General features: G+C 36.7%; 1 protein-coding gene across 4 annotated transcripts in view; it reads left to right on the top strand.

Annotated features, from left to right (window-relative positions):
- USP8 (ubiquitin specific peptidase 8) overlaps positions 1-12,283 on the top strand; it is a 50,494-nt gene that overhangs the window by 6,099 nt on the left and 32,112 nt on the right. For 2 of the 4 annotated variants that reach the window (XM_012181569.4, XM_012181572.5), the window contains 2 exons: positions 8,090-8,219; positions 11,161-11,305. In XM_012181569.4, coding sequence (XP_012036959.2) covers positions 8,116-8,219; positions 11,161-11,305 — 249 coding nt within the window. In that variant the 5' untranslated portion in view covers positions 8,090-8,115. Of the gene's footprint in view, positions 1-8,050; positions 8,220-11,160; positions 11,306-12,283 lie in introns of all 4 variants that reach the window. The other 2 variants (XM_004010617.6, XM_012181571.5) reach the window with 1 other exon arrangement.

The raw sequence follows: 12,283 nt of genomic DNA, 5'->3' as shown, positions 1-12,283 counted from the left end.
GCATACACAGGTAAACATAGCCTAAACTAAAATTTCATGAAACAGTTCTTAACCTTACTATGTGTAACATGGTCTGATAGTTTCTCTTTAGGATTTAGTTAGTTTGTTTTTTAATGATGATTGTGACCTTCTAAATTGATTTTTTAAAACACTGTGCTTGTCACTGGACACACAGTAAATACTCAGACAATATTATAAGTTTTGTTTTGTTTTTTAGCAGTGATTCAATCCTTGAAAGAGTTCAGCCCTCAAGTATTGCTTTAAAACAGATTATTTCATCAATACTCACTTGTCTGGGCATTTTAACTGAAAGGGTGTTGAATGGATTATATGAAATTTAAGACAGTGAGGTGATGTTTTGTGAATTGCTGTCTGAAGGCCAGAAATGGGGGGAGATGAGATGATGGATGTCCAACAAAGACAAACTTCACTTTCCTTTCAGTCTTTCCAGCAACCTTGGCAGTAACTGGTGTGAAGCCCTAGTTCAGGTATCTTGACCAGTCTGAATGACCAGAAACCTCAGTTGTTACTTTTTTTACTTTTTAGTCTTTACTCTGTGTTTCAAGTCATCTAATTGCTAATTCTCTTTGGAAGGATCAGAAAGATGTCAAAAGGAAAGAGGAGGGGTAATATGCTTTCCTTTGCTCCCTATTATCAACTCATTTCAGTACTGCCTGGTTTTCATTTTTGGAGCATTGCTGTTGATTAAGCTGGAGTCCTTAATGTTTGTCAGGTTTACACATGTTAAGCATTTATTTTTTGTTTTAGAAGACCTTTTTTCTTACATATATTTATTTCATTTTTTTGTACTTAAAATCTTTTTTGAAGTGTACATAGTTTTCTTGGGTTATATGTTGTATTTAGTTCTAGAGCTAAACAAGCAGCTTTTAAAATTATTTGAGTTCTGTAGTTATTGAACATTCCCATTGTAAGTATCAGTGGGTTTGTTGTTACTGTTGCAGCCAAAGTAAGAAATTGTAAATCCATTCAGTTATTCTGGCCTTACGTTATTTTATGTCATTCTCTTTTGAAATTTCTTTAATGGCAAAATGCAGCAGAATGACTTATCAAAAATATAATTCATTAAAGTTTACATGCATTTAAGTTGGATTCGTATTCTTCTTTGCTTTCTCATTCAATTAGGGAAAAATACCCTTTACCTTGTGCTTTGACTTCTCCAGAAATATATGTGATTGTAGAGGCTGAAATAGAAATTGAGGCAATGCTGGATGTGTTTTTAACACTCGGCATCTATTTGACAGTATAACATAACTTAATGAATGAAAATGGAAACAACTGTGATCCTCTGATTACATCATCAGAGAAAGTTGTTCTTTATTTCAGTTGTTCTCAAAAATCAAATAAGGACAGAAAAGATAACTTAGAAAAAGCAAAATCTTTCTCCTAGAAACCCTCATTAAAAACTTTGATGTCGTCACAATCTTATTCCCTGTACTTTGCCCCCGAGTGTCTAATCAGTTGTCAAGTTCTGTCAAGAATATGTCTCAGTCAAAGAGACACCTTTGTGGTGTCTCTAATGTTTATCTGCCTCCTCCGTTGCATCTCTGCTGCCCTCGTTCTGACCTTCATCATCTTTCCTTAGGATCATTATAATGTGTAACTAATGTCTTCCTTATCTCTAGTCTTTTAAAACCTAACCTTGTACTGTTAGTTTGGATCATATTACTGTTCTTAGATCCTTGCTATGGCTCTCTGTTACCTTTAGAAAAAAAGTAAATGCTTTAACGTGACATTCACAGCCTTCCATTTATATGTTTCTAGACTTTTTCAGGCCTTCAGTTCAGTTCAGTTGCTCGATCATGTCCAACTCTTTGCGACTCCATGAACCGAAGCACGCCAGGCCTCCCTGTCTATCACCAACTCCTGGAGTCCACCCAAACCCATGTCCATCGAGTCGGTGATGCCATCCAACCATCTCATCCTCTGTCTTGCCCTTCTCCTCCTGCCCTCAATCTCTCCCAGATTCAGGGTCTTTTAAATGAGTCAGCTCTTCGCATCAGATGGCCAAAGTATTGGAGTTTCAGCTTCAACATCAGTCCTTCCAATGAACACCCAGGACTGATCTCTTTTAGGATGGACTGGTTGGATCTCCTTGCAGTCCAAGAGACTCTCAAGAGTCTTCTCCAACACCACAGTTCAAAAGCATCAGTTCTTCAGCACTCAGCTCTCTTTATAGTCCAACTCTCACATCCATGCATGACTACTGGAAAACTATAGCCTTGACTAGATGGACCTTTGTTGGCAAAGTAATGTCTCTGCTTTTGAATATGCTATCTAGGTTGGTCATAACTTTTCTTCCAAGGAGTAAGCGTCTTTTAATTTCACGGCTGCAGTCACCATCTGCAGTGATTTTGGAGCCCAGAAAAATAAAGTCTGACACTGTGTCCACTGTTTCCCCGTCTATTTGCCATGAAGTGATAGGACCAGATGCCATGATCTTAGTCTTCTGAATGTTGAGGTTTAAGCCAACTTTTTCACTCTCCTCTTTCACTTTCATTTAGAGGCTCTTTAGTTCTTTTTCACTTTCCGCCGTTAGGGTGGTGTCATCTGCATATCTGAGGTTATTGATATTTTCCCGGCACTTTTGATTCCAGCTTGTGCTTCTTCCAGCCCAGCATTTCTCATGATGTACTCTGCATATAAGTTACACAAGCAGGGTGACAATATACAGCCTTGATACACTCCTTTTCCTATTTGGAACCAATCTGTTCTTTCACGTCCAGTTCTAACTGTTGCTTCCTAACCTGCATATAGGTTTCTCAAGAGGCAGGTCAGGTGGTCTGATATTCCCGTCTCTTTCAGAATTTTCCAGTTTATTGTGATCCACACAAAGGCTTTGGCATAGTCAGTAAAACAGAAATAGATGTTTTTCTGGAACTCTCTTGCTTTTTCCATGATCCAGCAGATGTTGGCAATTTGATCTTTGATTCCTCTGCCTTTTCTAAAACCAGCTTGAACATCTGCAAGTTCACATATTGCGGAAGCCTGGGTTGGAGAATTCTGAGCATTACTTTACTAGCGTGTGAGATGAGTACAATTGTGCGGTAGTTTGAGCATTCTTTGGCATTGTCTTTCTTTGGGACTGGAATGAAAACTGACCTTTTCCAGTCCTGTGGCCACTGCTGAGTTTTCCAAATTTGCTGGCATATTGAGTGAAGCACTTTTATAGCATCATCTTTGAGGATTTAAAATAGCTCAACTGGAATTCCATCTCCTCCACTAGCTTTGTTTGCAGTGATGCTTCCTAAGGCCCACTTGACTTCACATTCCAGGATGTCTGGCCCTAGATGAGTGATCACACCATCGTGATTATCTGGGTCATGATGATCTTTTTTGTACAGTTCTTCTGTGTATTCTTGCTACCTCTTCTTAATATCTTCTGCTTCTGTTAGGTCCATACCATTTCTGTCCTTTATCGAGCCTATCTTTGCATGAAATGTTCCCTTGGTATCTCTGATTTTCTTGAAGAAGAGATCTCTAGTCTTTCCGATTCTATTGTTTTCCTCTATTTCTTTGTATTGATCATTGAGGAAGGCTTTCTTATCTCTCCTTGCTGTTCTTTGGAACTCTGCATTCAAATGGGTATATCTTTCCTTTTCTCTTTTGCTTTTTGCTTCCCTTCTTTTCACAGCTATTTGTAAGGCCTCCTCAGACAGCCATTTTGCTTTTTTGCATTTCTTTTTCCTGGGGATAGTCTTAATTCTTACCTCCTGTACAGTGTCATGAACCTCCATCCATAGTTCATCAGGCACTCTGTCTATCAGATCTAGTCCCTTAAATCTATTTCTCACTTCCACTGTATAGTCATAAGGGATTTGATTTAGGTCTTACCTGAATGGTCTAGTGGTTTTCTCCACTTTCTTCAATTTAAGTCTGAATTTGGCAATAAGGAGTTCATGATCTGAGCCACAGTCAGTTCCCGGTCTTGTTTTTGCTGACTGTATAGTGCTTCTCCATCTTTGGCTGCAAAGAATATAATCTAACTAGCAAATCCTTGTTCATTGTCTATCCTGGCTAGTTCCCAAAGATGTTCATTACTTTTTTGGCTTTTTCCTCATACTCTTTCTCATCTATCAAAAAGCCTTCTCTCACCAAGACTCACATAAATCCCTTGCTTGATGCCTCCTAAGATCCCTGTAGTTATACTTGATTTTCTTAATTTTTCTTATTGTACGTTATTTATACTTTATAGTTTGATGCTTATAATTACATGTTGTATTAACACTGCTTACATATTTTCTCTTTCACATTAGTTTTTAAACTTTGTGAGGAAATGGATTGCATATAATTTTGGGGTTCCTGGGAGCAGAATGTCTTCCTTGGTAGAATATCTGTGAATGTTCAAATTGAATTTAACTTTGAAATAGCTAATGGTTTATTATTTTAAGTTGCCTAGGTAGCATATACATTTTTATATTGTTTGTCTTTCAAAGATCCTAGCTTTTAAGGTAATCATGAGAAACAGATTTGACTGAGACATATTCTCGGCCTTCAACTTCGAAGGTTCAAATAAATAGCTCTTTTTCCCAACCAAGAAACTTGATTGTCAGGAATTGACAAAATAGACTCTACCTGACTTTTTGAATGTGTGTTCTGTGGTTAGACCACTAATACTTAATGACCCAGAAAAAGGATAGAGTTGGAAAAACAGATACTATCAGACTGGTGCCAAGTTACTCTGTCCATCTCTGGCGTTAATCCTTATCTTAGTACACTTAGTGTTACCAGTGAAAAATCATTGGGCTTTTTGGAAATTATATTTTAAGAGTTAGCCTATATCGGGGGGAGCAAATGTTTCTTATGATTGAGTAAGCTTAAAATCCTAGCTGAGCTAGGTGGGGGTAGAAAAGTCAGGATAAGTTTTATTACCCTTAACTTTCTGTCCTCTGCTGTGTTTAGTTGCTCAGTCATGTCCAACTCTTTGCAACCTTCTATGGACTGTAGCCCACCAGGCTCCTCTGTCCATGGGGATTCTCCAGGCAAAAATACTAGAGTGGGTTGCCATGCCCTCCTCCAGGGGATCTTCCCAACCCAGGGATCAAATCCAGGACTCCTGTATTGCAGGCAGATTCTTTACCATCTGAGCCACTGGGGAAGCCCAAGAATACTGGAGTGGGTAGCCTATCCCTTCTTCAGGGAATCTTCCTGACCCAGGAATTGAACCGGGGTCTCCTACATTGCAGGCTATTCTTTACCAGCTGAGCTACCAGGGAACCCTCTTCTGTCCTCTCGCCTTCCTGAATAGTCCAAGCTCCAACATTCCTTGCTCTCGATCACCTTCTGTTGTAGCATCACTAAGGCCTCAGGTTTCCTTAAGCACCTTCCAGGAAACTTAGTTTCTTGGCCTTAGTGTGCTTTTCCTTAGTCAGAAGTATTATTCCTCAACTGTTGCTTATGTTTCAGAAGAAATTATGTTTCTGAAGCACTGCTCTATCCCATCATTTTCCTTCTCATTGCCATTTTAAAAACGTTATCTACAGTCTACTTCCATTTCTTTGTTCCTTAATGCTGTGCTCTTGCTTCCACTCATAACACTGTATGGAAGCTGTGTTCAATGATGTTACATATACCAGACTCTATTCCCAATCTGTTTTGTTTTTTTAATGAGTACTTAGAAACATAAACTTTACATTTACTTGTTTTACCCATAACTTCTTAACTTACATCTGTCTGAGTATTCTTTTCATATTTTTATACAGCTGGATATTTTATTCATATTTGCATTGTTAATAGAATATTAATATAGTTGCTTTAAAAGTGTTTAAATATTAAGTACATTAGATGTTATTTTATATGCTATAAAAGCCTGATAATAAAATGATCATCTGTACCAAATATTATGGGCTTCCCAGGTGGCACTAGTAGTAAGAGAACCAACCTGCCAATTCGGGAAACATAAGAGACTCAGGTTCTATCCCTGGATTGGGAGGATTCCCTGGAGCAGGGCATGGCAACCCACTTCAGTATCCTTTCCTGGAGAATCTCATGGGCAGAGGAGGCTGGTGGCTTACAGTCCATGAGGTCACAAAGAGTTGGATGTGACTGAAGTGACTTAGCACAGCACACCAACTGTTATATGTAAAATAAGCTACAGGATGTATATAGCCAATATTTTGTAGTAACTATAAATGGAATATAACCTTTAAAAATTGTGAATCACTGTATTGTATACCTGTAGTATATAATATTATAAATCAATTATACTTAAATAAATACATACATAAAATGATCATCTGTGAATATACCACCCAACTTGAGAAATAAGACCTTACTTTACTGATACCCCTGAAGCTCCGTGTATGCATTATAGCCTCCACATTTCCAGAAATAGAATTTTATGTTTACTGTTCCTACCTTTATTTATAGGTTTATCTGATTTTTATCCTGAAGCAATATATTGCTAGTTTTAGTTTGTTTTAAAACTTCATACAAAAGGTGTCATGTTGTATGTATTCATGCTTTTTCACTGAGCTTTAGGGGCATAAGCAGAGATTGAGGAGGTGTTGAGCATAGTGGGTTAGGGAATGTTCCCCAGGTAAACTGTTCGTCTTGGGCGATCAGGGGCCATGCCATATGGTGGATCTAACATGCAGCATCATGCTCCCTAGAAGGCAAGGCACTCATTGTTGTTATCTGGCCATCCAGGGTCCCTGTCGCATTCTTTCTCTATTGGATGCTCTTCGCTGTTTTGGTGATGCATGGCTTTTTTTTTTTTGGTTTATTTATTTTGCTTTCTGGTGATGTCACTCTATTTTTTTTTCCTTTTTTAAAATTTTTTAAAAATTTATTTATTTTAGTTGGAGGCTAATTACTTGACAGTATTGTAGTGGTTTTTGCCATACATTGATATGAATCAGCCATGGATTTACATGTGTTCCCCTGGAGATGCATTGTTGATGACTTAGATACCTAACGAGAAGGATGTATTTAATGTTGATTAATCCATTTGGGAGTCACGGTGTGGTTCAGAGCTTTTTCTCCCCTATCACTAATAGGTTTAGACACGGAACTCATGGAGGTGGGGGGGTGCAGAGTAGAAAATGTTTACGTATGAGATCTTTGTTTTTAAATGCATAGATCTGAGCTACTAATTCAAGTGCTTGATTAAATCTGTGTTTGTAGATGCATAGAGATGGTATAGATGGAAAAAATCAAAAATTTATAACTGACTTTTAGAGAAAAATAGCTAGGTTTGGTGAATAAGAGTAGATTAGTGGCACAAGGTTGGTAGGGATGAGTATCAAGAAATGAGAAAGCATTAATATTTAATATAAAATGTGACTAGAATCAAAGCAAATTTGGGTACTTTTGGAGTTTCACATAGGTGAGCAGAAGCCTTTCCCCCCTTAAGTTGTACCTTACTCAGCATCATAGGAGTCAGTGTTCATTGATGTCCATTCATCTAATACTAGTAAACTGATAGAATGAAGAGCATTAAGATTGTGGAAATGAGTGATAGGGAAAAATTTATCTCTTTTTTAATTGAAGTATAAATTGATTTACAGTTGTTGTGCCAATCTCTGCTATACAGCAAAGTGACTCACTCAGTTATACATATATATATTATACATCATTGTATATATTTTTCTGTTACGGTTTATCACAGAATATTGAATTTAGTTCCCTGTGCTTTGCATTAGGACCTGTTGTTTACCTATCAAAATGTAATAGTTTGCAACCCACCAACCCCAAACTCCCAGTCCATCCCTCTCCTCTGACCCTCCTCTCTACTGTGCCTTCCCCGCCACAATTGCAAGTCTATTCTTTATGTCTATGAATCTGTTTCTGTTTTTTAGATAGGTTCTATTGTGCCATATTTTAGATTCTGCACGTAAGTGATATATATTTGTCTTTCTCTTTTGACTTACTTCACTTAGTATAATAGTCTCTAGTTGCATTCATGTTGCTACAAATGGCATTGTTTCATTCTTTTAATGGCTGAGTAGTATTCCATTGTATATATATACCATATCTTCTTCATCCATTCATCTGTGGGTGGATTTAGGATTATATGTGTTCATTGTTTCAGAAAAGAACTCCTTTTAATGAAGTACACCATTCATTGCAGAAGTGGAAGAGTAAAGATTATTCATCATGCCTGCCGTGGCTTCAGTTCCTAAAGAACTCTACCTCAGTTCTTCACTAAAAGACCTCAATAAGAAGACAGAAGTTAAACCAGAGAAAATAAGCACTAAGAAGTATGTATACTTTGCTAGTTTGAGTCATACTCAGTTATCATCTGTTACTGAAAATTAGAGTGTTCTATGAAGTGTTTGGTAAGCTAAAATGGTTTAAAGAAAGGAAACAATTATCTTTTTTTCATGAAAGCAAAAATCCCCTTCGAATTTCTTTCCATTCCTGAAAAAGAGATATTGAGTTAGGTCTTCTGTAAAAGCAGAGTGATATAAAGTAACTTTATGAAACGTGGGGGATAGCTATTAACTTTTAATTTATTTCCATTTTATTAAATGAGTTAGAGAAGTTCTTAATTTTATCTTAGTAATATACATACATATTCTGCTAATATGCATATTATCTGTTCTCTGGACAAATATATCACATCGTAAGTTTAAGAGGTAAAGTCTGCAAGGATTCTACAAACCTCATTCAGCCACAGTTAATGTCTTTGCAATAGTATAAACATACTTAATTGAAGATCATTTTTATTCTTGTGTATCTCACATATTAAATATGGTTCCAGCATAGTCTTTCTTTGATTTAAAAAAAAGAAATATGTATTTTTATGCCGTATTCAGCGCAGTATTTGTGCCAATTTGACATGAACTTTTAACATAATGATTTATTTTTTGTGTTTCTGCTTTTGAGGACATGTGGTCTGTTTATGTTGAAGTCGACTGTATGTTGTAGTAGAGGCTAGAGATGATACCTTCCTGAATTTGCCCTGAGATAAAATATAGTAGAGAGGGAGAAGTCTGGGTATTTTGATATTTACTGGAAGTTATTTAGCTTAAGATGGGATATCACTAAAATTGTTAACTTGTTGATAGTTTTATCTCTGGTAAAGAACAGGAGGCAGTAGGGGAACTTTTCTTCTGAGTTTATTTTGACCACCAAAGGAGGCGATTTGGACATATGTAACTATATTATTTGGAGAAGGAAATGGCAACCCACTCCAGTGTTCTTGCTTGGAGAATCCCAGGGACGGGGGAGCTTGGTGGGCTGTCGTCTCTGGGGTTGCACAGAGTCGGACATGACTGAAGCGACTTAGCAGCAGCAGCAGCAATTCTATTATTACAGAGTTGAGAGAGTTTCAGAAAGAAAGGTGGGTTTGCCAGCCTTACATCCTACACTTGAGGCAGTCAGATTTTAGAAATTGGGGGAAATGAAAACACGTGTTCTGTGACTGGAGATAAATGTAAGGCTCTAAAAAATAATATATATATGATTCTAAATGAACCTGTGAAGAGGCATCTTAAACCTGTGATTGCACTGGGACATCTTTATAAGTCATTTTCTAGAGGAAATGAACAAGATGGGAAGAAAATATCAATAAAACATGGATGAAGACAGAATAGTAAGAACTTTAAAGAAGATCAGGAAAGAAAATTCTAGAATGAACTGATGCTCTTAAAGATTACTAAAGATAATATGGGCTTTCAAAAAGATTTTTGGGTGGGGAAGGGGTAGGAAGAATGAGAGAGTGACTGGCCTACTTCTTGAGCCAAGTTGGTGTTGATGGGGTGAGAGAGAAAGTAGCTCTGTTAAACTCGCTTGGAATGATTTTCGAATAGGAAATAGTGGGAATGATAAAGCCACCTTGAAGCTTTCTCAGAGAGCTTCATCTGATCTTAAAATAGATAAATCTGTTTTAGCAATGTCTGCTTTAGCTCTAGGATTACCCTGACCCCACAGGAAGTGGTATCTTGGAAGAACTTCCTAAATGTACCACCACAACTCATATTCTTATAATGTCATAGTACTAGTCTAGCGGATGCTAGAATCCTTTTAGGATGTGTGGCTGGTTCTTTGGACTCACACAGGCATTGCAGCCATCTCAGCTGGATCTGGTATGTATGGGCCCATGAGATTTACATGCATCATAGTGAAAAGAAATTTGGAAAAACCTACGGGCTATTGCACCCACTCCTAAACTCTTAGAGAATCTCCTTACTAAGCTTTGGTTTGATTTGCCTCTAGTCTAGGACTTCAGTGCTATGCTTGAGAGGGCATACACACTGACTGAGATTGTCCTTGTGTAGGACTACCTTCAGTCTTAAAGACTGCTTTGGCCCCTGTTCCTTTCTGTGGTTTTCTAATTCCTTCACCTGACCAACTTCATCATTAATCCATGTCTCAGTCTTAGAGCATAGTTTGAAAAATATAGAAAACAGGATGCACTGCTTTGTAGAAATAAATTATTGATAAAGCATATTGTATATAAGCATTGGTACTATAACTTGATTGGTGAAACTTTAGTTGTAAGTGAATGAATTCCTCTTGTAGAAATGTTTGTTTTATTAATTTGCTTTCTGAGGACTGTTAAATCAGGAAAATGTCCTTAGAATGAATGCCATAGAATCTTCAAATTATTTTATTGAAGTGGAGTTTTAAGATGACATGTTTTTAGACTTTAAATATCTTTTCCTTTTAGGGCCAGTGAATCATTCAGTTATTGGTAGAAAACTCTAAAAGATTAAACTCATGTCCCCTTTCCTGGCTCTAGTTTCTTGGGTGCGGAGAATTTTACATCATGGTTAATTAGAAAAGAGTAAGGAGAATTGAAAAGTATTTAACTTTAAAATAGTAACTATTTTATCTCCCCTACTTCAATATGAGTAGTATACAGCTCTGTTCTTTAATTGTAGAGTATAACTATTATATGGATGCTGGAGGACTATTTGCCTCAGGATTATCTTTTGTAGTAAATCTTTTAAAAACTAGTCTTAGGTGCATTTTGAACAGTTTGGTGACATACAAACAATTTAGGAAATGTTAAGTATTTAATTGTAGCATCAGGGAAATTTTCATATTGTATCCAAGCTTATATCTAACTTTGTATCAATTCTGAAGTAGTGCAGCCTAAATTATGAAATGTATTGAGATTCTCTGTAGACTTTATACATGACTTTTTCCTCCCAGATGTCAAGTGTTATAATTATTTTTTCCTCTGATTTTAAGTTATGTACAGAGTGCCCTGAAGATCTTCAAGACTGCAGAAGAAAGCAGATTAGATCGTGATGAGGAAAGGGCCTATGTGCTATATATGAAATACGTGACTGTTTATAATCTTATCAAAAAAAGGCCTGATTTCAAGCAACAGCAGGTACCCTTTATATCTAAGCTTTTATTTGCTAAGTTATTGTTACACGTTGGAGCTGTTGACCTTTAAAATTTTTAACTAACCCTGAAATTTAGCAGCGAATTCAAATTCTTCTGCAAGCAGAAAAAGCTAACTAAAGATTTACTTTAATTATTTGCAAATTTATGTGTGTGTGTGTGTGTGTGTGTGTGTGTGTATGTATGTATACATACTCACACTGTATACATACTTCATTTGCTTTGGATTAGAACAAGTTTATAGCAACATACAGACTCAAAGTTAGTTTTCTGTTGTAATTATTGCCAGGTCAAATGGAAGGATTCAGTTACTCATGCATTAAATAAGAAATATGTGACTGTTGTACTTTTTCAAGAGTCAGGGTTTAGTCACTTATTTTTATGTGATAGCTCTTGTATTTAATTGACATCATAGCCATATTAAAGGTCTCAGCTTGCAAAATTTTTATATATTTATTTATTATTTTCAGTCCTTTGAGCCAGGTGCCTTTCTTTCAATTTGCTGAAGCACCAGGAGGGATGGTGGGAGAGGTGTTAGTGGGTAAAGAGAATTTTTGGCTGGGATAAGTGTTGCTGGAGAAGATGGTTGCATTTTTATCACACCAGAAACAAACGAAAGAAGAAAACAGAAACTGGGTTAAAGAAATGGGAAGAATATTGTGTTCATGGTTCTACCTTTACCTAGGAATGATCTTGCTACTAGAGAATAGTAGCAAAATCCTGCTTATAGATTTCTTACCTGGTAGACAAGCCATTCTTGAATTAATATTGTGATTTTTACTTTGATTCACTAGTGGCAGAATTAGCTTGTCTCATTTAAATTGACTTATAGAAGCATAAAAAGAAAAGTTCTCCTACTCTTCAAAATAACCTTTTTTTTTCTTTTGTCTGCAGTAATGGGACTGATAATTTCTTTTGGTTGTGGGTGATGGGATAATTTTACTATTTTCTTTAATGGTGGCAA

This window comes from Ovis aries, chromosome 7, assembly GCF_016772045.2.
Source record: "Ovis aries strain OAR_USU_Benz2616 breed Rambouillet chromosome 7, ARS-UI_Ramb_v3.0, whole genome shotgun sequence".
Taxonomy (NCBI): Eukaryota; Metazoa; Chordata; class Mammalia; order Artiodactyla; family Bovidae; genus Ovis; species Ovis aries.
This window is presented reverse-complemented; position numbering and strand designations above follow the sequence as displayed.